At 50.7% G+C, this 24,163-nt stretch overlaps 7 protein-coding genes and 2 non-coding genes across 9 annotated transcripts; 6 read left to right on the top strand and 3 right to left on the bottom strand.

The window, feature by feature from the left end:
* Window positions 1–653: 653 nt before the first annotated feature.
* BCR38DRAFT_444899 (uncharacterized protein) lies at window positions 654–1,310 on the top strand. The gene is made up of 2 exons (XM_040860967.1): window positions 654–1,034; window positions 1,082–1,310. Exons 1-2 carry the CDS (start codon window positions 903–905, stop codon window positions 1,301–1,303), a joined length of 354 nt encoding a protein of 117 aa, XP_040712137.1. The 5' UTR covers window positions 654–902; the 3' UTR covers window positions 1,304–1,310.
* A 335-nt stretch (window positions 1,311–1,645) lies between these two features.
* BCR38DRAFT_488588 (fungal-specific transcription factor domain-containing protein) lies at window positions 1,646–3,651 on the top strand (the record flags this gene model as incomplete). The annotated part of the gene is made up of 3 exons (XM_040864290.1): window positions 1,646–3,138; window positions 3,192–3,546; window positions 3,607–3,651. 3 exons carry the CDS (start codon window positions 1,646–1,648, stop codon window positions 3,649–3,651), a joined length of 1,893 nt encoding a protein of 630 aa, XP_040712136.1.
* A 934-nt stretch (window positions 3,652–4,585) lies between these two features.
* BCR38DRAFT_444892 (uncharacterized protein) lies at window positions 4,586–6,381 on the bottom strand. Its single transcript, XM_040860966.1, has one exon. The coding sequence runs from the start codon at window positions 6,325–6,327 to the stop codon at window positions 4,636–4,638; it is 1,692 nt and encodes a 563-aa protein (XP_040712135.1). The 5' UTR covers window positions 6,328–6,381; the 3' UTR covers window positions 4,586–4,635.
* A 738-nt stretch (window positions 6,382–7,119) lies between these two features.
* BCR38DRAFT_350836 (emp24/gp25L/p24 family/GOLD) lies at window positions 7,120–7,945 on the top strand (the record flags this gene model as incomplete). Its single annotated transcript, XM_040856602.1, has 3 exons — window positions 7,120–7,323; window positions 7,425–7,730; window positions 7,796–7,945. 3 exons carry the CDS (start codon window positions 7,120–7,122, stop codon window positions 7,943–7,945), a joined length of 660 nt encoding a protein of 219 aa, XP_040712134.1.
* Window positions 7,946–10,627: 2,682 nt separating this feature from the next.
* On the bottom strand, window positions 10,628–10,730 carry BCR38DRAFT_t292. The gene has a single exon. It is a non-coding gene; the product is annotated as a tRNA-Thr (tRNA).
* An 804-nt stretch (window positions 10,731–11,534) lies between these two features.
* On the bottom strand, window positions 11,535–12,727 carry BCR38DRAFT_59232 (uncharacterized protein). Its single transcript, XM_040865506.1, has 2 exons — window positions 12,050–12,727; window positions 11,535–11,999 (listed from the first exon to the last, which is right to left on the bottom strand). The coding sequence occupies exons 1-2, from the start codon at window positions 12,397–12,399 to the stop codon at window positions 11,702–11,704; spliced, it is 648 nt and encodes a 215-aa protein (XP_040712133.1). The 5' UTR covers window positions 12,400–12,727; the 3' UTR covers window positions 11,535–11,701.
* Window positions 12,728–16,532: 3,805 nt separating this feature from the next.
* On the top strand, window positions 16,533–18,120 carry BCR38DRAFT_350874 (kinase-like domain-containing protein; the record flags this gene model as incomplete). The annotated part of the gene is made up of 3 exons (XM_040856608.1): window positions 16,533–16,661; window positions 16,789–17,079; window positions 17,131–18,120. 3 exons carry the CDS (start codon window positions 16,533–16,535, stop codon window positions 18,118–18,120), a joined length of 1,410 nt encoding a protein of 469 aa, XP_040712132.1.
* Window positions 18,121–19,349: 1,229 nt separating this feature from the next.
* BCR38DRAFT_t296 lies at window positions 19,350–19,452 on the top strand. The gene has a single exon. It is a non-coding gene; the product is annotated as a tRNA-Thr (tRNA).
* Window positions 19,453–22,275: 2,823 nt separating this feature from the next.
* BCR38DRAFT_444876 (uncharacterized protein) lies at window positions 22,276–23,227 on the top strand. Its single transcript, XM_040860965.1, has one exon. The coding sequence runs from the start codon at window positions 22,382–22,384 to the stop codon at window positions 22,826–22,828; it is 447 nt and encodes a 148-aa protein (XP_040712131.1). The 5' UTR covers window positions 22,276–22,381; the 3' UTR covers window positions 22,829–23,227.
* The last annotated feature ends 936 nt before the right edge of the window (window positions 23,228–24,163 follow it).

Here is a 24,163-nt window from a genome sequence, read left to right as displayed (position 1 = left end):
TCATGGTGGGTTACCGCTCCCCGTGTTGTGTTCCATTTTGGAGACGACTGAAGCACTGGGCAACAACCACCTCCCGATCTTGGCTGTGAGTTTGCGAGGTCTCTGTGCAAGGTAACCCGGTCATTCGCATCCTGTTCTGGGGGGCTGTGGATCCGGGAGGATAGCCGATCACGTTCTTCATCAATACACCGCTTCGCATTGAGTTTGACGAAGCATGCACGTTGCGTTCCTCACTAGGTAGATGGTCAATATCTGCAATTCGAGAATTCGATGGTAAGCCAAGTCAGCAGAGAACAAGCTTGAGACGCCGTGAGTGCGAAGGTGAGGCTCCATTCGGAAACCCCAAAGGTCCGGAAATACGATCTTATCTCCCGTCGGATCTGCCTTTTGTATGGCTTTCGTGCTCTTGTTGTAAGTACTGCCGGGTATTGTTGGCCAACATACCCCACAGACTGCCCAGTTGGCCAATGAAAAGGGCGCTTTTGGAAAGGCTATCGAAACATTTTGCTCTGCCGTTTGCATTGTTTAGGCTTAGCCCCACCTTTAGGTACATCCGCGACTTCGTCGAAATGCTCAGCCCCAGTTTGCCGAACGCGACATTCAGCCCCCAACACGTCGTCTCACCCAACGGAGTTGGAGGACCCGCGTTTTCAGTCTACGGACATATGGACCACGACGATACCGAGCAAGACCGATGACTTGAACAACCCATCAGAACCACCACCAACCCTGCGAGCATCCGGCCGGAAGCAATTTCTGTTGCGTCGCTTCCTCGCCGGGAACAATTGGCGACGGGCTTCCCGCCAGCTGACTTGGAGCGCAGCGGATAACGCCTTCACTGCGCAATTGCGTATGCGTGTCCCCCTCATTGCAAACTTGAGGTTATCGCCGTAGCCTCCGAGATGGACGGTGGTCGACCTGCCGGCGGCTACCAGACCAGCGTCTTTCGCGCGCAGCCAAGTGAGAATCACGAGCGCAAAATTCAACGCAGGAATCGTCCACCTGTGTCTTGTTCTCTTTGTCGGACTAGAAAGGTGAGTGCCATCAGGACTGGCGACCCGCAGCACGGCTAAAATAAAAGCCGCTGACGCATCTGGACCTGCCCCCGAGACATATCTACTGCGTCTCATCGGCCCCGGACAACTGGAACGAACTAGTCATGGGATTAGTTCTCCAGTGTAAGGAGGAAATTTACATCCGCTGCCATATCCCAGGTCGTCATGTCGCGCTCATTCTATTTTTGGTCGCTCAGATCGGTCTTGGACACAAATTGCTAACATCGGCTTCAGGTAAAATGCGATAGACAGCAGCCATGTGAGAGATGCGTCAAAAGCGGTGAGGCTGCTTTTTGCGAGTATACTCCTCGGGCTGCTCGAAAGCCTCGGGCAGAAAGTCGGCCGGCTGGACAGCCTGACGTCCGTCCTAGACATGAGGCATTGTCTAGGTGAGTTTTCGGAGACGTCGCTTTCCTTTTACGAACTGCGTACGGCGCAGCCCCTCACATCCGGGATCAAGAGTATTCTTCTGAGCGGGCTTGATCATAATCTGACACCAACGTATTGTTCTCCTCCTCTTAACCGTAACTGTGACTGACTTCGTACCAACCAGACCGGTACTCCAGATTCGGCTTCAAAAACTGGAAGATATGGTTAGTGGACTTGTATACAGCACGCATGCTCCAACCGCATCGGATACTCCGTCAAGCTCAGATCCACTGAACGACGGAGAGCGCTCCGACCTAAGCCCGCCTCCTAGCACGTTGGGGGCAACTCCAACGTCCGCGGCCGGAGGTCCACTCACGACTCAAGGAAGCGACAGCTACGTCGGTCCTACCCACTGGGCTTCCATTCTCGAAAGTATCCATGATATCCGAGGACTCATTGACACCGAGGTGGAGGATCACCCAACCCCTGAGCCTCCCTCGCACATGCATACCTCGAACAACGACATTACATTTGGGCCTTGCGCTCCCGTGACCATGGAACAGGCAGTCGCTCGACTGCCTCCCAAGAACTGGACCGATAGGCTGGTCTTTCTTTACTTTGGATCGAGGTTCACAGCTGCCCCGTACATACACACGTCCAAATTCCAAAGAGAATATGATGGATTCTGGCGCGATCCATCATCAGTCAGTCTCCTCTGGGTGAGCATTCTCGCATCGATATTATTCGTAGCATCTTCCATCTCCATCGTGAAGGGCGAAGACATTACCAAGGAGACAGACGCGGCACACCCAGACAGATTGGCAGACCTCGCCAAGGACTGCTTGGTCGCTGGGGACTACCTTTCTGCAAAGCCTTATTCGATTGAGGCTTTGTTGCTCCAAGGTTACACGGAGCTTCAAAGGAGGCGAGAGTGCGACTCAAGCTTGTGGGCCAAGTTTGGACTCCTCGTACGCCTAGCCCAGCGCATGGGGTACCATAGAGATCCCAAGTATCTCCCGAAGGTGACACCCTTTGAAGGCGAACTTCGCCGCCGTGCGTGGTTCTTCATTGAGGTCTTTGACTGCCTCTTCTCTTTCCAGCTTGGGATGCCACCAATTGTGCGTGACGATGAGTGTGACACCGAGTCGCCGGGCAATTTGATTGATTTGGACTTTGACGAGAACGCCATGGCACTCCCGCCGCCACGCCCGCTCACGGAGACAACTTCAACGCTTTACCTCAGCTACAAGTCGAAGCTATGCCGAAAACTCCGGCGCGCCATACGCTACGCCCTTCTCATCCAACCACCACCCTATGAAGAAATTCTCAAGCTTAACAACGAGATCCACCAATATCACGACCAAATCCCGTCGAACCTGAGAATAAGGCCTGTTCGGTCGTACAGTTTCACGGACCAGAGCTTTGACATCCTACATCGGCTGATGCTGGAGTTAATGTATTTGAAAAGTCTATGTGTACTGCATAGAAAATACCTCAACAGCGAAAATGACAATCCGAGGTACAACCTGTCGCGGAGTACTTGCGTTGATGCCGCACTGCGGATTCTGGACCTGCATGCTGAATACGAGGAGGAAAGCCGCCCAGGGGGCAGGCTGTACGACGACAAGCACATGCTCTCAAGTCTGAGCCTGCACGACTTCTTGCTAGCATCCATGATTCTGTGCCTCGACCTGACAGAAACTGTTGCACCCAGGTAAGCCGCTTTTTCGTACGCTTCAAATATGATGATCTCTAACCTCGATCCAGCCATGCGGACCGCTCGAGAAAACTGAAGGCGTTGGGGACATCGTATAAGATCTGGTCTGAAAAGAAGCACATCTCCCACGACGCGGCCCATGCCACGCGAGTAATGGGTGCCATCCTCCGGAGAGTGTCCATGCAAGAGGCAAAGACGCCTGCCGCACCACCGCGACCTCCACAACCCGAAGTGCGAGACGGCTCGTTGGCAAGTTTGCTCAACAACGATACCCAGCCACCTCCAATGATGAGTACCCCGATAGTCGATCAGTCGCAATTGATATCTGCCATGGATTTTTCGCTTGATGGCCTGGACTCGATACCATTGGATAGTGTAATGAGCGATCCGAGCCAATATGACTGGGTAAGAATGATAAAAGTGTCCACAGCTGTGGGAAAAACAAGGCTAATGGTGATTTCGCAGAACGTGATTGATCAATACCTGCTCAGTGGCCCTGGGGTTCCCTAGGTGGAACTTGTGGATTGCAAGTGCGCCTTGAATGGGGCCATTGGAGATGGGAAACTTCTTGTCGACAGCGTTTTTCTTCCCCGTGAGATGAAAACCCCAAAATGGAGTAAGAGTCCGATCAGGGGCATAGACTTTGACCGATCCCATGTGCAGTGGGAGGCGTGTTTTGGACGTATCACATGCGTGTGGTACATTCGGAAAAGCAAAGGTGGGCCTGCTCTCGATATAACCTGCGGAGCGTCAATGTGACAAGAAAGCCATTATTTTCGTACACTTAGTAAATGCGGCGGTTGAGCCGTACTGGCACCGTAGTCATCCATTTCCGTTGGGGCGACCATCCACGAGACTGTATGCTCGTGTTCTGGATCGGGTTACATGGTGCCTAGAAAAATGTCAACTATATCTCGAGACTGATGTGTTCAAAGGAGCGTTTCCATACCTTGTACATGGACCCTTCGCCATGACGCCGTTTTTGCACCATTTGAATATAATGCAAGTACTCCCCATGAGTGGCCCCTATCAAGGACGTCGTGAAAGCACCGATCCCAGTGCTTGATTGACACGGGTACATCTACTAATACGAGGTCGTTTCAGCCCATGCTCGTTTCTGCTGGACAAGAATCCCCTGGGAAATTCCTCGCATCCGTTGTCCTGGTCTTCTGGAATGGCCAAATGTCGTCATGGCACTGCTATTAATCACGTGGCGTAAGCGGAGGACCTTCCAGAACATACATACTCGTGGGAAAAGTCCCTCGATACTTGAAATCATGAGCCTTAGGCATCGAGACGGTACACTACCAAGAAAAAGAACAGGAGCAACATATCCTGTCTTGGCTGAAACGTTAAGGTGCTACATGAGGCCGATTCTCCTGTCGTGTCTAGACGAAGCAGCTTGGTTGTAGTCGGTGAGGTAGGTGAGGCACAATCATGCATCAAAGGGCACATGGCTAAACGTATAATTCATGACTATAAATGTGGGCAGGCTCAAGTTGTATCCATCTTGTCCTCCGCAACTTCTTGCTTGACGCCAGCATCTCCATTCTGCCCTGCCTGCTGCGCACCGTCAGCTGCATCTGCCTTGGCACTCTCTGTTGCTGGTGCGCCAGCCTTCGCCGCCTCATCTGCGCCCCCCTTTTTCTCAGGTTCCGCCGGTGCATTCCGCTTCTCCCTGTCCGCCTTCTTGACCTGCTCGACCTTGATGTCGGCATCAAGCTTGTCGCCAACTTTCTTAAGGTCCAAAAGGATGACAATTTGATTGAGCAGTTTCTCCATTTGGTCCACAACGGCTTTGGTCGGCATGTTCAACCTCGCCGGAACGTCCAGTTCCGCCAGAGTGTTGATGATGCGCTGATGCTGAGCGTTCGACTTGGTGGTAAGTATCTTGTTGATGCGCTCGAATCGGAACGTAGGTCCACTAGACAAACGATCATGATTGGATACGCCATATATCTGCTCTTCCTGCTCTGTGAGCTTCCTGCGTTCGGGCTGCTGGGGCCCTTTCTTGGCCGGCCGTTCAGGACGAGACGACTCTCCAATAGAATCGCGGTGCGTGGATGCGGCAATGCTCTCACGACGATGATCCGAGATAGGGGTGGAGCCTGGATGCGCAGATGGACCTGCCGAGGCGGGCGTGTTCACCTCGGTGCCTGCCAACGATTTCCTCTTCTTCGACTTGTCGACATTCATGAGCGTTTGAAGGAGGTTCTGCAGGCCCATGCTGGTCTTGAACGAGCTGAGATCTTGCGTTGTCTCAGACTGAGGATAATCCAGGCGATTGTACAGCTCGCGGCGCTCTTGGTTGAACTTCTCTGTGCGGGCCAGTATGCGCCTGACTTCGATGAGCAGAGACTCTTCCTCCTTGATCTCCTCCTTAGAGCGACCCAGCAGGCTCTGAGCATACGCCTTGCGTTTGGTCTCATCACCTGGTCTGAAGTTGACCATGGTCTCGTGCAGGCTGAACTCGGCCGCGTTCATGTACTGAACTGGTCTCTGAACTGCCATCATCTTGGCTGCGACTTCGTAGTATCGTGCCTTCAGGTCCTCCATAGTTCGGATCTTGGGCGTTGGCACAACAGCCGAATTAGGATCTGCGTCACTCTCCCCTTCGCCTGAACCTTGGCCTGAAGGTACAAGCATCTTTAGCGCATAGTCATAGCGGTCCCATACCAGCGGCCATCTCAGATCGAATTTCTTGCAAGTCTCCATGAGATAATCGGTCTCGTCCTTGGTCCAATCTTTGTTGGTCAGTGTTGCATTGTACTGATCGTCGCTGTACTGCGGAACATTGACCGAGACGTTGAATTTTGCAAATTCCGAATCTTCAATCTCCTCCGACTGCTTCTCTGCTGTTGCTTCGTGCTCGTTGGCCGGTCCATCCTGGCCTGACGATTTGTCTGCCTCTCGTTTCCAGTGTTTCAAAAGCAGTCCGTCGCCGCGGGCCGAATTTCGGAACGGTGCCAACTTCCATCGCGCAGCAGGTTTGCGGCTTCCGAGTCGACGTTTTTTGAAGCTCGAGATTTCGGGGACGATGGCGATGGGATTGTCGCCTCCGAGGTTCTGGACTTCGCGTGCGAGGCCCTTTAAGTTGGGCCTCGAAGCAGCCGTCTTCTGCCTCTTCGCAGGTCGCGGTCGATCCTCAACAGACAAGTTCAGGACGTCGCGTACATCTGATGACATTTTGGCGATGTGTTCGATAAAAGAAATGCTGGTTCAGGTAAGTGAAAAATGATCCAAGAATCGGCATCGAATTGGAGAACCTGAGGCTTGGAGACGCGATGCGCACGGACCATGCATTTAAAGTCTACGGAACTCGGCAGAGGGAGCTGACGACATTGTTCATCAATATTTGCAACCGAGAAACACAGCAGTCTTCTTCTCAAAAGAAACTGGAGGTAATGGAAATGGAAATGGATCCAAAGTTCATGTTGTTCTTGAATATCACAGGCACTTAAACAGCATCGATGATAGTAATTGCTAGTGGATTACTTACCCAGTATCGAGGGGTTCTGGGTGCAATCATCGATGCCCACATAAACCACATACCTCAATAGGATGATTAGATACACAGACAACAACGAAGCTCGAGTATTCCGAAGTTTTTAATAAGTTTTTTGGGGGTACTATCTCCACGTTGCGTTGTTGATGTATTATTTGCGTCTCAACGAGTTTGATGGGTCTAAGAATTAATACTGCAATATCTACATGTGAAGAACTGAGGCTAGAGCTCGGGCCACATAGTGCATACAGATACAGGCCCCCTGGCTCCATTGATTTTTTGAACGTGGCTACTCTAGAAACCAGATCGACACGCCCGTCGATACAGCTGCATCCTGGGCTCTAGCTCAAGCAACGAAGCTTCATTCCACGAGTCTCAACAGCTCGCCCTCCACGCGCCCCTTGCGAATTCACAGCAGCTTGGATACAAAGCTCGGACTACAGTTGGGAGACGTAAACCATTTCAAAGCAAGCATGAGGGCGATTCTTCCCCTCTTGTCGCTGAGCTCCGTCGCTCAAGCGCTATACTTCTACATTGATGGCTCCAACCCGAAATGCTTCTACGAGGACCTGCCCAAGGACACGCTGGTAGTCGGCCACTACGAGGCGCAAGAGTGGGACAATAATATCGGAAAATGGGCAAGACACGACGGCATCAGCATCTACATCTCAGTCGATGTTCGTCAGCCCCCCTCCTCCCCCCCCCTTCCTACCTGTCCTTGATAAACCCAGTCCGCGTCCAAAAACCTACTTCTAACACTGCATTCTCCGCGCAACAGGAAACCTTCGACAATGACCACCGCGTAGTCAACCAGAAGGGCTCGGCCAGCGGACGCTTCACCTTCACAGCGGCGGCGGGAGGCGACCACAAGATCTGCTTCACGCCGTCGTCCAACTCGGGCAGGCAGAACTGGCTGAGCGTGCTGACGCCCAACGGCGGCATCAAGCTCAGCCTCGACATGGCCATTGGCGAGACGAGCGAGATTGAGAGCACCGACAAGAGCAAGTTGGAGGACATTTCGCAGCGCGTCAAGGACTTGAACAGCAGGTTGCAGGATATCAGGCGAGAGCAGGTTTTCCAGCGGGTAAGTGGACGGCCGCATCCACTGCTGTGCCAAGGTAACCAGGCTGACGATTTCTACTTCGACAGGAACGAGAAGCCGAGTTTAGAGATCAGTCCGAGTCCACAAACTCGCGCGTCGTGCGGTGGATGTTTATCCAAGTCTTGGTCCTCGGAATTACTTGCGTGTGGCAGCTATCGCATCTTCGGTCTTTCTTCATCAAGCAGAAGCTTACCTAAGCTGCCTCCATGAACGCTTATACGAGAAGGCTGTAAAGTAGGAAGCACAGCATGCTGGAACTTACGGAGTCTCCTCCTGGACGGGCAGCTCCTTGTAATGATACATTGTGGAAATGAATAAGAACTGGCACATGAGCATTCTACTAGAGTATGAGCGTCCCGCGGTCTTTCTGAAGCAGGTTTGCATGAGGGTGTTGGTAGTGCAAAACCGGATATTGCGAATTGAACTATCTTGAGTCGGTAGGAAGTAATGCTCTGCTTGACACTAGAAATATCTTGTGTCGACAGCTAGCCATATTATCCCTAACATTTCCCTATCAGAATCCCCACCCGGTATCAGTATAACGTGTACTTACCATATATGGTTGACAGTCGCGCTCAGCAAAAGTCCAAGAACCCAATGCTCTCGAGCCCAATCCTGAGCTTCGTCTTGTCTTCCATCATCTCCGCGATCAACTTGCGAAGCCTTCGCTTCTGCTCTTCCGCCGGCCCGATATTTTCGTCATGGGGATCGTTCAATTTCGCATTGAGCGAGGACGCCAGCTGCACCTTGGCCTTGTATATGTGCCGGTCCGCCAGGCCTGCAGCGAGTCTGGCAGCCTCCTTTATGTTGTCACGCAGCCTTGTCTTGATCTCATCTTTGTCCTTTTTCTATACGTGGCAACATGACATCAGCATCTCTCTCGGTATATTGTTGGGCTATTGGACTTTCTCAGGGAGTCCAGGAAGAACCTGTAATGAGTAGGCGGTTTCATGGGAAATACGGGGGCCAAGAAGTCACGAACCTCGTACAACTCCACGGCGCCAAGCTCGATTTCCATCCAGATCTTAATTATATTCTTTCTGAGCTCGTAATGCTTGTCCATGTGTTCAGTGACCCTGTGGATCGGCTGAACGTGGTTTGTGGACATGATGATAAACGCGAGTGATGAAGGATGCTTGGTGCAAATATTTGGATTTGGGTAATTGAATTAGTGGACTCCAGGACTTCGAGTCCAGAAGCTCAACTTTGCGAGGCTTATACAAGGAGGGTAGATTCGAATTGCCCGAGCGATTCTTGCCTCGACGCCGTACCATGGTCCATTCCCACATACTCGCTCGCGCCTGCTGGGTACGGGAAATGGAAGGAGCTTCGGGATCTTTTCCTGGTTGATGCAAACAGCTGCGGAAGGTCTAGTAAAACAGTTGGGGGTTTGCAAAATTCCGACGTCTTAAAACAGGACCTTTCACTTCTCACTTCTGACTGGGTTCTTCCATGAGGGTAATAAGAAAGGAGGGCACTCCACCAGACGCAGTCGGCCAGCTCTTGCATGTTTACCAAGGCCTCCGGGGAGGAGAAACATAACAGTCCTTTGTCCCACTTTGGTAAACTTGTTCAAAAATAACTGACTGTGAAGTACTGGCTCGTGGTCTCCAAATACGTCGTCAATCATATCCCGGCACCCGCTCTTCATTGAGATTTTCTGCCTCTTTAAAAACGGCATATCTGCAGGCATAACGATCTTCATGGCCGAGTCGCAAACAACCTTTCACAGAGCAGCGAGTGCTATACTCTAGCATGCTCGTCAAACTTGTACCTAAGAGGAGTCCAGGCTCTGCGTTTTACAAGGGAGACGTTATACTAACGGGAGATCAAGAGCGAAGCTGGGCGACGATCGTTTGTCGATATCTTGACGTACTTAACTTACTCCCCTCAATAGTTTTTTATTGCCCTTTAGACGTAAATAGAAGCAGAGTTTCGAGCTCCTGGAGAACAGTTAACAAGTGGATCAAGTTCTATACCCAATAAACTTGTGATCCAGTTTGGTAAACAGTTTAGCTTTGTGTACTTCCATACATTACGGAAACCTGGCTAATCACTTACGCAACTCCATTAATCACAAGCCATCGATACGAACATGAACCACCGTACGCGCTGTTAATGGCGAGGACATTCAATCCCCAATCCTCTGTATGTCAAGTTCGCCTTACGTGATGCAATCCACGACTGACAGAGCCACGTCCGGTCCATCAGCCGTTACACATTGGCATTTTCAGTTGGTCATCCTCCACATGATAGCTATTAGTTACGCTGCGGCACTCGATGGCGTAGATAAAATAATATTAAATACGCCGTAGGTGTTAACCCTCGGTACCTCTACAAGTACTCCCTTAAGGGGCTATAGATGATATAGCGGGCCCTTAAGCCGCGTCGGGCGGTTATACAGGTAAACTTGTAGCCAAACGACTACTAAACCTCCTGTCCCTCCCTAAGTCTGTGCTACAACCCCTGCCTGAACTACCGATAAGTGTGGTAATGTGGCACTTAAATGCGTCCTCAGGGGTGGGATGCTACTGATGTGCAGAAGATGCTCGACTATTTTTTGTCGCGACAAGTCGTAGTATCTGCTAATTGGGGTTCTCGTCGAGCGTATACACCTCAACCATACGCTCAAGTGGATAGACCGTAACGTGGTCTAGACGCTCGCAAGAATCGCGGCGAGAGGGGCTCCGATAAGGGGTCGGATTAACGATTCGAATTCTGGACCGGCTGTCGAGTTATATTCCGCCGACGTAGTGCTTGACGGTCGACTGGCTAGGATGCTCGTAATCCTAAACTGCACCAATCTCCCTATTATCGCTAGGTAGGCGAAGTCAACAAGGTGGGCAGCGCGCCGTAAGGGTTGACTAAACCCCCTTGTGTGTCAGCTGCGGGATTCGAACCCGCGACTCGTCACCGACCTAAGTGGGCGAGGCTCAAATCGGGACTTATCTACCAGCGAAGTGACCAACTACACCAGCCGACGGGCTTATATATATCCACGCGAGTTCGAGCGGGTTGATATGCGATCTTGGTATATAGATCTAAGCGACTAACTTGATGGACAACACCGAACGCTGAACTCCCGAGCCTAGCTGATAAATTTCCCTTGCTGTGCCAACTTGCAATCTCAGTCAATGGCGTACAGTATACATGCCTCTGTTTGGCTGTGATAGATAGTAGCAGCAATCGCGCCCGCTTCGACCACCTGCCCTCAGCAACAACAGATGCTACACATGGAGCTGCCCCTATCCAAGGTGCCCTTCATTATAGTTAATGAGGAACTGGATTTAGCGACTGATTATTATTTAGGAGTGCAATGAGCAGTCGGCGACTTTCATACATGTTTTATTTTACTTTATTTGGGTAATCGATGAGGATTAAAATCATGATTATTCGTCGTTGCCGACTAACCCGTTCTCATATTGAACCCTATCCATACCTCTTCCTGCCATGTGAGGTTGCCCTGCTGGGTGGCCCGGCAGTGTACTGGAGTTCTATGGTCGTGACTTGGAATGTTGAAGTCGCCAGGCCGGTCATTGACCTCCTTGTGTGTAGAGTTCACACCACAAGGCTGAAACATAGAAGAATATGCTGGATTCGGGACTATCGGCTGCAGTGAATGGTTTAATCCTGTGTCGCAAGCACGGCGACGCTCCTCGGTGAATTCCTCGCCTGGTTTGCTGGTATTAGCTAAGCGGCGTGCTCTTTTAGTTGATGAGCATGAGAGATAGCCTGTGCACAATCGTCGAGGGTTGTGTTAACTCAACGGGTCGAGTGCAGACATCAGATGTTGGGTGGCATGTAAACGATCTTCAGGTCTGGGCAATGCTGACGGGTTTCTGGGTCTGGGTTTGGACGGTCTAATTAGCATTCACAGTCATATAATTCCAAAGCATATATGCCGTTATGGAGACGGAGATATGAAAGGGAGCGCGCCCAAGTGCATCAAGCTCTCACCTGAGCAGGGAACATTCTCGTCTTGTGGGGGGAAAGTCGGCCACAACGCGTCCCACGTATCGATTTTGATTCTTTGACCATCGAGATGAAATCAGCTTCACTTCTATGCTCGCAGCGATCCCATGCTCCGGATCCAAGTTTGGTGGGTTCGGCGTCTTGTAGCCACAGTGTAGGTGTTTTTGCACTTGAACTGTACAAATTTCCTTCGAATCGAACCCTGCCCGACATCGCTGACGCATGTGAGCCACGGGCCGGCCCGGTTCTTTACTGCGGTTTTCAGACTTGACGTGTCGTCTACTTGTGGTTAGGCAGCTTTCCAAATGACACAGATGATAGCAGCTTACTTCGGAAATCCATCGTCATCCATCGATTTGTCGCGCAACGAGGGTACTGGATGGCATTGAACCCAAATGGATTGCGCTTGTGGAAGGGACAACTCAACCCTTGGGTTGGTATCCAGCTGCTGGTATCCACCGCTCGAGCCATCTTCTGGTTGTGAATCATCATCCTCGTGATCACGAGATTCTCCAGCAGCACGGTTATTTCTTCTTGGGTCGTCTTTCTGAGCGTTGTTTCCACAGTGTTCGCGCTCACTTGAACCGGTATCCTGAGATGAATCGGTGGGTGTCGAGCTTCCTCCGCTATTCTTTATCCGGGGTGAGTCGCAATCAACAAGATAGGTGCTTGCCACCATTGGAAACCATGGTAGGTCACCATCACCTGTTGAGGATCGTTGGAAGTCCGAGATAAAACGGAATAGGCCCCAGCGTCGGTATTATTATCCAGACGAGATTGATTGCTTCACGAAGTCCACCCAAGGCCATTGCTGGAGTTTGTTCACGGAGGAGACTTAGCAATGTTTGAGACGGCGCGGGACTTTGGGGTCTTGACGAGTAACCTACTGGTGGACGGAATTTGCCGATTGCCGAGCTTGTCGGCGATGGAGTATTGCAGCGTTATCAATCTTTCATTCTCGTTTATGTGCAGGTAGACAGAAGACCTGAAGTCCGTTTGTATCTGTGCAAACAGTCTGAAAGTCGAATCATGAGTTGACCGCTGAAGCACGCAAGCTGAGCAAGTATGTACATGCTAATTCTGTCGGGTCCACTCGTGCTAGAAACAAGTTCAATGAATTCAAGATACTGTCGCAAAACATATCACTAGTATGTAATATCACTTCTCTGTTGTTTTTCTTGGGGCGTAGATCGTCTGGTATGATCAGGGAGCCTTGCTCAAGGAGGAACTTCGAATGCTACGGTCTCTGTACCGGTTTGGGCATTGTGATTGTTGTCGCAGCTAGCACGGGCGGGAATGAAGTACCCATAGAATCGGATTGGTACACATCCAAAAGAAGACGGAGGAAGTGATTGTAAGATGCTGTTGACAAGTGCCTCCCAGTCCAGCGACTGTGGATCAAGGAGCTCCCCAGATATTACTCGTCTAGCTTCAGGTCTATCGTGAGAGATTCAACGAGGCTATGTCGGGCCAGGTCATTCTCATGCACGAAACGCCAACATCCATAAAAATTCCTTTCTCTCAGTAGGTCGGACTGCGCAGCTTCCAAGTTTCCGACGGTTGAGTATCCAGGCAAATGACCGTTGCCGAGCGTACTGTGCTTGGCAACTGGCTGGCTCTGCATGCCGATGTCTCTCGTCGGTTCCTACAGCGAGCTGGTGATCCGGGCCTTGCTAAACACAGTGAACTAGGAGACTTCCGACGTCATGACCGAGTTGGTCTCCCATATATATGAGAGAAAGACATGCCGCTTCCGATTCCAACTGCCTATAACTTGACCTCATAAAGTAGGAAATCGGGGCGGCCTCGAAACGACAGAGTTGCCATTGCCAAAACAAACTGAAGGGGCTGCTTTCAGCACGGCAGCTAGGTCTGTTAAGTTACTGGTCAACCCATGCTCAATATTTTCTGATCAGTTCAGGTATGATATCCTAGAGGGAGTCCAAGCACTGGACGACTATGGTGGCTAGTCATGCAGTTCACAGGCTGTTTTGCTAGAAATATTTATAAGTCATCGAGTCCAACGGAAAGCCAAACTGCAAACACTAAACACTCCGGCCATGTCAGCTCCAGAGGTTGCGGCATCGCAACGGTTGGGAATGTCGTGTGGCAGTTAGACGGAAACACTCCACCTGGCTATATAGCGTGTCGTACAAGTAGAGTTAACATAAGAAAGAGTAGCTCTGCCGCTCGCCTTCAACGAGCCAAGTCCGATGATAATTCCAACATATCTCCCGGGGTTTATAATGGCATGTTGAGCAAGCACCGCATTTGGGCCACTCCAAGTCGGTCGGCCGGCCGGCTTTCGGGTCGCCAAGCCTCAAGATCTTAAGTCTGCTGCGCTCAGACATTCACGAACGCAATAGTTAGAACTATCACGAATCACGCCGCATTCGTTCTGGGTTGAATCTAAAGATTTCGTCTCAGGTGCCGCCGCGCTTGGAACAACATCCCATAATGCAAGTGGATATGTGGGAAACTACAGTGGCTCCCGGGTAGACCGAGTCGTAACATGACAAGCAGATCCTAAAACTGCCAAAAGCGGTCAAGACTGATGGGTTAGGGCCTCGAAGCTGGGGTAGCTAGCGTGGTGGAGTTGAAATTGACCCTGACATCAGTTAGAAATTGAGACCTGTTAGACTCGTGAAGTCGAGAAAGAGTGTAAGCCGACGATGCGCGTCAATTCCACACACACACATGGCGTAGAATCAGACGTCACGTGGGGAAAGGCGCCATAAGCGCTGGACTGTCGTGAACGATGGATCGTGATATGCTACATAAATGCGACTCAAACTCCATTCCCCGCGCACTTGCAGCGAACCATGGTTCGCAACTGAGCTGGGCGACCAATGCTTGTTTCATTTCTTGCAAGAATAGCGCTAGGGCTTGCCTTAGATCTGCAGAGCCAGCTAGATGCCATGGAGAGGCAGACATGATGGTCCGGTGTTCCAGTTTCGACAATTTTCGACAATCACTGCAACAGCTGTGGCACAGCTGGAATGTTGAGCCTCGATCGGTCAAGCATCAATATCCTGTCAGTCTGTATTGGTAATCTGCTGAGGCCGTGGCAAGCGATGGGAAATACGAATAGAAGGTTTTCGGGAGTTTGGGATGGCTATTTCTTCTTGTGTGGCTACAACGGTGACTGGACCGGGTTGACTCGAGAAACACGGGCATAAATTGCATCCCCCTTGAAAGTTCATAAGAATAGCATCTCTTGAATATCTGTGGCTGTTTCGAAATGCAGGCTGCAGGGATGGGGTCAATCGTTAACGACTGCCAATTTTGACTGGCTCATTTCAGCTCTTTGGCTCCGAGTAAGATTCTAGCCTGCCAGGTTTCGGACGCAAGCTGTTGACTGCCGTAAATCCCCGATCGACGTAATTTCTGGGGTGCTATTGGAGAGTCATATCATCAGCTCAGAAGCTATCAAATCGTCGGCCCCATGGGAGTTGAAGGTATTGTCCTAGGATTCAATCTTGCTGGTCAGAATCAATATTTCCACAGCGACCGGAGCGCCCGCCGTAATGGTAACTTGTAGGTAAGTTAAAAAAATCTTGGGAAATGATTGGTGACGAGCCAGTTTGTTGAAATGGCCAAAATTCGCTTCCGAGTCTCGTCAATCAATGTTCTTCGAGGCCCTTTCTTGTACGTGCGATCTGCGTGCCCGGGCCGACTAGAGGCTCGCCCAAGTTTGTCTCACCAGCAGAAGCTTGGCTTTTTGTAGTTGGCCTCTCCGGCTGGTGGACCACGAGACTTTGTGGCATAGCATATGATTCTGTTCTTTGGCCCCTATCCGTCTTCAAGGAGGGTGTGCATGGCTTTGGTTTGATTTGGAAGCGGCACGGCCTTCGACTTGCACACTGTTGATGTTGGTCGTCGGACAACAAAATGCAATCAGGAGAGTACTTCCTTGAGTAAGCAGCGATGGGAACTATTTTGGATGACGACTTTGTTTTTTCAAACATTGTCTGGAATCGAGTAACGGGAGATTGTTCAGGCGACCTGAAGCCCGGGCGTGCAAAGGCAAGTCATGGCATTCTGCGGCTGTCGCAATGCGAGAAATGAGCCGTTGACGTGGAAGTCTCCATCAATTTCACAAAACACTGCACTGTACTGTTACAGAACCTTATGCCAAACTTCTCATAACCCGTTTCTTCACCGGTCAATGGCTAATCAATCTGCCTGTCGACAGTATTTTGATATTCAAGCATTCTTCAAATTGTAGATTTTTGCCGGAAGGGGGCTTCTGCTTGGGTCTAAAGCTACTTTTAGAATGGGCAAAGGAGTTTGCCGAACCGTACCCCAGCTCGCTTCTTGCCTCGTTGGGACTAGCCCATTTTGGAGTGGACTCATTGTGCACCTGGACTCTAGGCCACTTTCCGCACGGGGCAGTGCCTTCCCATCATCCACTCGCATCCACTCCACCGCGACTAGACCAGGCCAACAAACCCAAGCAGCGTCCAGTCTCGCTCGATTTTCTCCCTTTTTGATCTTCACTCTCAATCAGGTCAACCTCACAACAACGGCACGACGCAACCATCCCTTGGCGAGGATCCGTCCCGTCTCTTCGCCATTTCTTCGAGTGCCCCGTCAATACATTAATACACTCGAGAGATGAGCCACCCACAATATTGAGCGTCTGCGTATCTTAGATACTCTATTTACTTGCCGCGTCGGGCAGCCACCGCCTCGGGTCATCTACCGCTCGCCCACCGCTTTTGCTTACCACGCAAATCTGCTCCCGACCGTCTTTTTCTCCCCATCGTGTTGTGTAGCCGCACTCCCTGACGAACCTCGTCGCTCCTCGCAATGGCTTCCTCCTCGTCAAACGTCGTCGGTGTACATTACCGAGTCGGCAAAAAGATCGGAGAGGGTTCCTTCGGTGTCATCTTCGAGGGAACTAACCTGTTGAACAACCAACAAGTTGCCATCAAATTTGTGAGTATCAATTGATGATGATGCCGTTCATCGGATGCCAAACACATCCTGTTCCGTTTTGTGCTCATCGGCTTCTCATCGCGCGCCTTCATCTCGCCCTGTACAATTGACTGACTATGGTATTTAGGAACCCCGGAAGAGTGATGCCCCCCAACTCCGCGATGAATATCGGACATACAAAATTCTCGTTGGTTGCCGTAAGTATTTCAATGCTAATGATCCTCGGAGGCCACACCGGATGAAACCCCAGCTGACGGAATCGCCAATAGCGGGTATCCCCAACGTATACTACTTCGGCCAGGAAGGACTACACAACATTCTAGTCATAGATCTGCTAGGACCTTCGTTGGAGGACCTTTTCGACCACTGCAACAGGAGATTCTCGATTAAGACGGTCGTCATGGTCGCCAAGCAAATGGTATTTGAACCACTCCAATGTCCCACGTGCCTGTACTGACATCCCATACAGCTCTCCCGTGTCCAGACCATCCACGAGAAGAATCTGATCTACCGAGACATCAAGCCCGACAACTTCCTTATTGGACGCCCTGGAACCAAGGCAGCGAATGTGATCCATGTTGTGGATTTTGGTATGGCCAAGCAGTACCGGGACCCCAAGTCCAAGCAGCACATTCCCTACCGCGAGCGAAAGTCGCTATCAGGAACTGCTCGATACATGAGTATTAACACCCATTTGGGTCGTGAACAATCGCGTCGTGATGACCTCGAGGCCCTGGGTCACGTCTTCATGTACTTCTTGCGTGGCGGATTGCCGTGGCAGGGCCTGAAGGCTGCGACCAACAAGCAGAAGTACGAGAAGATTGGTGAGAAGAAGCAAACTACCCAGATTAAGGATCTTTGCGAAGGATTCCCCGATGAATTCAGCAAGTACTTGACCTATGTGCGTAACCTCGGGTTCGAGGACACTCCCGACTATGACTATCTCCGGGAGCTGTTCACGCAGGCGCTGAAGAACACGGGCGAGGTCGAGGACGGCGAGTACGACTGGATGAAGATTAATAAGGACTCTGGCAAGGGTTGGGACGCCATGCACAAGCACGGAGCGTACCACAACCCAAACCAAAGGCCCGGCCCGTCGCAGATGGAACTCCATGGCGCCTCCCGCAATGGTGCCAGCACTCCTCATCTCACCCGCGACCGTTTAAACGCCGCGCAGCCCCCACCTCCGTCTCCAGCGAAGGCGACGGACAAGCGCCGGCCAAACGCACCCGGCGCGCTTAACGCACAGCGAGTTAGCGGGGTGGGGGGTCTCCGGGACATGGCTACGCCAACTGGCTCAACCCAAGCCCAGTTTCAAAATAGCAACCAGAATCTGCCATCGAGAATGGCACCACCTGCCAACATGGGTCCTTCCAACATGCCAAATGGCGGTCGTCCAACCGAACCCGAACCGACGGGCTTCCAGAAGTTCATGAAGGTGCTCTGCTGTGGTGAGTGACCCACAAACACAGGATCAGGCAGAACGTGTGGAACTAACCGAATGCAGGTTAAACGGATATGTCATGATTGCGATTCCATATAGACTATAGAGAGCATTGGCACGGATCAACGCTTTCTCTTACTTAGTAAGACCTTTTAATACTCTTTGGGGCCGCACCCATCCTCGGCATAACTGTTTGATACAACCGCTTCACGCATCTACGACGAAATTTCCCAGTATCATCAACTTTCCCCAACGTCCTCTGTATTCTTCACGAAACATCGGCATTGCAAGTGGTCAACCGAGACTATCTTCTGCTTGCGCAAAGCAGGATCCTGCCGGAATCCCGTGTTAGTTGGACGTGGATCTTGGTATCTCAACTCGGCGGAGTTCGGAAATGGAACAAACCAAAACACACCTTTTTTCTCTCGTTCGTGACCCTCGTTTTGTGATGAGAGATAGAACCAGAACAGGGCTATTAATCAACTAGAGCGACGCAGCGAGTAAAGCAGTAACGGCGCCGGTGGGTCTCAGCGTCGTTTGACTTTTAGTACCACACAGGCAGCATTGGGCATCGGGGTTCTCTACGCTTTTTATTTTATTTTATTTTCTTATCTCGTTCCCACTCCCCCCAAATCATACTGTTCATAATGGAGCTGGCGAATGCTGGTGTACAGCCGCCGAGGGAGAGAGTGACGGCTTGGTTGGAAAGTGGAGGGGTGGATTGAGGAGTCGAGAGTAGTCGAGGGGGAAGGAAGAAGGAAATTCGAGAGGAGAAATGAGAGCATCTCACGTACAGGGCCACGGCACGCATGGACATTGAGCTTCTGCGTCGATAGAAAAGAGTACAATGCCACGAAATCTTGATAGTACAACTAGCGACCGTATTCTCGCCTGGGTCCAAACATGACATGCCGCAGAGCTGCTGCCAGGACCAATACTTTGTGGAGACGGCACTCGCTCACCAATCTCTGGCACTTGGAGACAAGCTAGATAAGGATGGGGAGGGGCGGCTGATATCTCGGTGTCTCCAACTGGGCCAGGGGAGATGCTGAGTATGGAACTGGAGGTCCTTCTCATTAATAGCTAATAGCATGTACATACGTGATGTTCTATCTACGCCATAACAAGCACCAATTCAGGGAGGTTCTGATTGGTTATCAACCTCAAATTGACTTGTTGAGTAGTATAGTTGGTGATTCTCTTCATTGAGTTATCAACAACACAATCTACTCCCAAATAGTACAGTCGGCTGGTGTAGTTGGTCACTTCGCTGGTAGATAAGTCCCGATTTGAGCCTCGCCCACTTGGGTCGGTGACGAGTCGCGGGTTCGAATCCCGCAGCTGACACACAAGGGGGTTTAGTCAACCCTTACGGCGCGCTGCCCACCTTGTTGACTTCGCCTACCTAGCGATAATAGGGAGATTGGTGCAGTTTAGGATTACGAGCATCCTAGCCAGTCGACCGTCAAGCACTACGTCGGCGGAATATAACTCGACAGCCGGTCCAGAATTCGAATCGTTAATCCGACCCCTTATCGGAGCCCCTCTCGCCGCGATTCTTGCGAGCGTCTAGACCACGTTACGGTCTATCCACTTGAGCGTATGGTTGAGGTGTATACGCTCGACGAGAACCCCAATTAGCAGATACTACGACTTGTCGCGACAAAAAATAGTCGAGCATCTTCTGCACATCAGTAGCATCCCACCCCTGAGGACGCATTTAAGTGCCACATTACCACACTTATCGGTAGTTCAGGCAGGGGTTGTAGCACAGACTTAGGGAGGGACAGGAGGTTTAGTAGTCGTTTGGCTACAAGTTTACCTGTATAACCGCCCGACGCGGCTTAAGGGCCCGCTATATCATCTATAGCCCCTTAAGGGAGTACTTGTAGAGGTACCGAGGGTTAACACCTACGGCGTATTTAATATTATTATTATTATTACCCCTAGTTTAGATCTGGGATTGTGACAGGCTGTGCCTGTCACGCCGTGCTAGGGGTTGCAATCCTTGCCACTACGCCACCGTACCAGATGTCTTCACCAAAAGAGAACAATACCAAAGTCCCTGACTTTGATATCTGCAACCACTTATCAATCTGTTCAGACCAATGTAGGTCAATCACGTGACAACCGTCACAGTGCCTGAAATGGGATCCGGAGCTGCAAGAACCTTGCGTCCGGATCCAACAAAGGAACCATCGAGGGCATATAAAAACATAGTTTGTGTTCTCGGAAAACTCGTTTATTTTACTTTCCTCCTCAGTTAGATAATTAACAGTATTTGGCCATGTTGAGTGTGAAGGTCAACCCTCGCAGACTCACTACAACCAGGTGACTTACAGCTGGGACACCTGCCGTGGCAGTGTCAGATGGGAAGCCAATCATAACCCTTGTAGGAGCCCCGCCAAGCGTGGATGACTTAGTCGCGCTCCCTCAAACCTAAGTTGTCATCTTCTTTCCTTCGCTCCTTAGAGTAGAATCTTCGTCGATAGCACCTAATCGAGGTCTCTACCAATGCGATGCAACCCAGGTCGTGATACTATCGACGAAGATTCTACTCTAAGGAGCGAAGGAAAGAAGATGACAACTTAGGTTTGAGGGAGCGCGACTAAGTCATCCACGCTTGGCGGGGCTCCTACAAGGGTTATGATTGGCTTCCCATCTGACACTGCCACGGCAGGTGTTCCAGCTGTAAGTCACCTGGTTGTAGTGAGTCTGCGAGGGTTGACCTTCACAGATAGCACCTAATCGAGGTTTCTACCAATGCGATGCAACCCAGGTCGTGACATTGAGCTGTATAGTTTCGCAGCAGGGTTAGCCATCGATCGAGCGCTCGCCGAGTGGGTCTGGCATACTCAAGATCTCGACGAGTGATAATGGCTTTGCAAATTCTCGCGGCGAGAGGTCTTGACCTGGATCGCTCGCTAAGTCTCGGCGAGAGTAGGGTGCCCCTGGAAGTTACTAGGGGTCGGGCCCTGTTGACAGGGGTTGAAGCTAAGAAAGTGGAGCTAGAGTGGTATCGTGACCCTATTTTGGTGTTTAGGACCGTTAGAGTCCCCTAACTAATTGCCAATAAAGCCAATGCCTCGCAATCTCCAATTCCGACCGATTTACAGGATGACGTTGACCTGTTCTTCGATGACAATGTTAGCCTGATTTCACAGCAACGGCTATCGTCACCATCAGTCCTTCCATTATCGCAACCTCCTTCTGAAATAGCCAACGATGAGCTATTATCGCAGCCCCCATATCCTGACTATAGCCAACTTACCGCTGCTATCTGGGCACGGTTTCCAGGCTGCGTGGCTGATCCGGACCCAAATACCTTCAAAGCGTGGCATTGGCGTTTTGGCTACCGCATGAAGACACCACAGTTGAAGCGGCTATGGGTGTGTTCAAAGTGTGTTTTGATGGATCATCCTAAGCAAAAAAAGGAGTACTGTTTTATCGCTTCAACCTCAGCTAGTATTACTAGTCATCTAAAGAAACACGAGATCTTTGTAGGTACCTACCTATCGACTTGGATCATACTTACAATAATAGGAACCGTCTTCAAGCAGGAAGCGCAAGGTAACTGACGCTACTGACCATCTCGGAATCGACCGTCACAACCCCTACGAACAAGCTCTTGTTAACAAATTCAACTCCCTTCATCAAAGCCGTGTCGTAAGGTTACTCTTGCTCGACTGGCTAGTTAGCGATAACCTCGCTTTTACTACCATTAACTCCACGAGGTTCCTTAAGGTCATGGAAGCGATGAATCCGACGGTAAAGATCCCATCGAGTCAGACATTAGTACGATTATTGCAGAAAGAGTATATAAGGGCGATGGAGTCAGTTATCGCGTTACTCAAGACAGCTAGGGGTAAGATCCATTTCTCGTTCGATGGATGGACTTCAAGGACTCATACCTCGTTTCTCGGCGTAACTGTCTATTTTCTTGACCTTGACTGGAAGTACTGGTGCTTCCAGCTCGGTATGCCACCTCTGCAAGGTAGGCATACCGGTAAGGCCATCGCCGACGAGATTGTGGCTATGATACGTGACCCCATGGGGGGTTGCCCTATAGCTAGAGATAAGATAGATAAGAGCTATAAAAGAGCTCTGCCAGGCCAGAATAGCTGACCTGGCGATCCTTTTCCAATACAACAATTTCACACCCCATATGCACTCGCATCAGGCTATCTTCAATGGCTTCGGTATTACAGCTGAGCGTATCGGGTTCTTTACTCTTGATAATGCCACCAACAACGATACATGCTTAGATGTGCTCGGTATGGTTTATAGCTTTGACCCTAAAGAGAGGCGTCTCCCCGATGTGGCCCCCCATACCATCAATCTCTCTACGAAGTCCCTGATATACGGCTCGAGGACCGACGACTTTACAGCGCTATTGAATGGTCTTGATGAAGGCGAACTTAATAGTGACGCAGAGGATGACGATAAGTTGATCCAGGGCTTGGTTGATGAACTTGCGACTCGCCCAGGATGGGACAACATCAACCTAGACGCTGACGATGGCGATAACGATAAGGATACCGAAAACGTCGATTCTCGTATTGGCTATGATGTCGTCAAAGCACCTGAACATCTCAATGCCAAGTCCCTTGATCAGTACCGCAAGGATGGCCCATTTGGCAAACTCCATTGTTTTGGGGTCTGTCTTTCAAGAAGCAGTCAACTTACCTTAACCTTCGAGCGCAGTCCTCGCAGTACTGGGTAAAAAACTCTGTTTTGTTCACAGCGTCAAGACGCGATGAGAATCCGACGAGGCTATGGCTAGCCGAGCCCTTGAAATCGGTGAAAAGACATTCGACCAGTTCCTTAATACTGTCGATAGGGAGTGCGACGTCAATCAACCCAAGCCTGAGATCCTCAAGTATGGCCTTACTACCAATGATTGGCGCGTGATCCGGGCTATTCAGCTCGTATTAAGGGACTTCGCAGTTATCTCAAAAAGCCTGCAATCGCGCGCTGTTGCCACCGATGACGAGGAGGGCAAGGCCGGCGGCATGTGGGATTACTTCCCTTCATTCGAGATCTTGCTTGACCATCTCGAGCGCTCTGCCAATGAGGGCGTTGTCTATATAGAAAAGAGGTCTCACAATGGTCAGCTAAATGGTGAAGATATCCCAATCTTTGAAGGTATGGCGCTTAACTTTTCCCTTAGCTAGTACTAATACGCGATTTCTTTACAGGACTTGACCTTAAAACGCGCCGCACACTCCAGGTTTTTTTGCGTCTTCGTTGGAAAAAGCTCGACGAGTTCTATACCAAGATGACGGGGCTCGCGTACTATGCTGCCGTAATCTTCCATCCTTGCCGAAAGATGAAGCATCTCGACGACGCCTGGTCGTCGATACCTTGTCGGCAGCAAGATACGTGGAGGGCTGACGTAATGGGCAAGCTAAGGATGGAGTGGGTTAATAACTATAGTACCAAGTAAGTTAGCGTGCTCTTGTGCGATAATGACTAATTAGAGATGTGCCATAGGGACGTAATTACCAGCGAGCGTCCAACTGAGCAGAGCGTGGCCTCGATGAGCTTTGCTCAAAGACGTCTATTCTTTAGGCAACGTAGTAACAACTCCACGATACCCGACCCCGGTACGCAAAGCATACAGAATACCCAGGCGACAAGAAGGACGAAGATATACAAGTCTAGGGCGAAGCGTCCGGCCCAAGTTACCCAACCGCTGCCGCCAATCGAAGATGAGCTCGATCTATACCTCGCCGAGCCAGTCTGCGGCATCGCAGTATACAAGGATAACCCAATACGATGGTGGAGGGATGTTGGTCAGCGACGTTTTCCTCGGCTTAGCTATATGGCTATAGATTACCTTACTATACCTCCGTCAACATGCGAGACTGAGCGTCAATTCAACAGCGCAGGGCGTATGTTGAGTCCGTTGAGGAATCGCCTAAGCCGATGGATCGTATCACAGGCCCAGAGCATACGGTCTTGGAGTCTGAATGGCGTGTACACACCACAAATTCCCCTCCATTTGGTGGATAACAATGATTGGCGGCTTGTTGTAAGAGCAGCTGGCCTCTCAGGG

Source organism: Pseudomassariella vexata, assembly GCF_002105095.1.
Source record: "Pseudomassariella vexata strain CBS 129021 chromosome Unknown BCR38scaffold_13, whole genome shotgun sequence".
Classification (NCBI taxonomy): Eukaryota; Fungi; Ascomycota; class Sordariomycetes; order Amphisphaeriales; family Pseudomassariaceae; genus Pseudomassariella; species Pseudomassariella vexata.
Note: the sequence above shows the minus strand (reverse complement) of the source record. Positions and strands in the feature narration are given on the sequence as shown.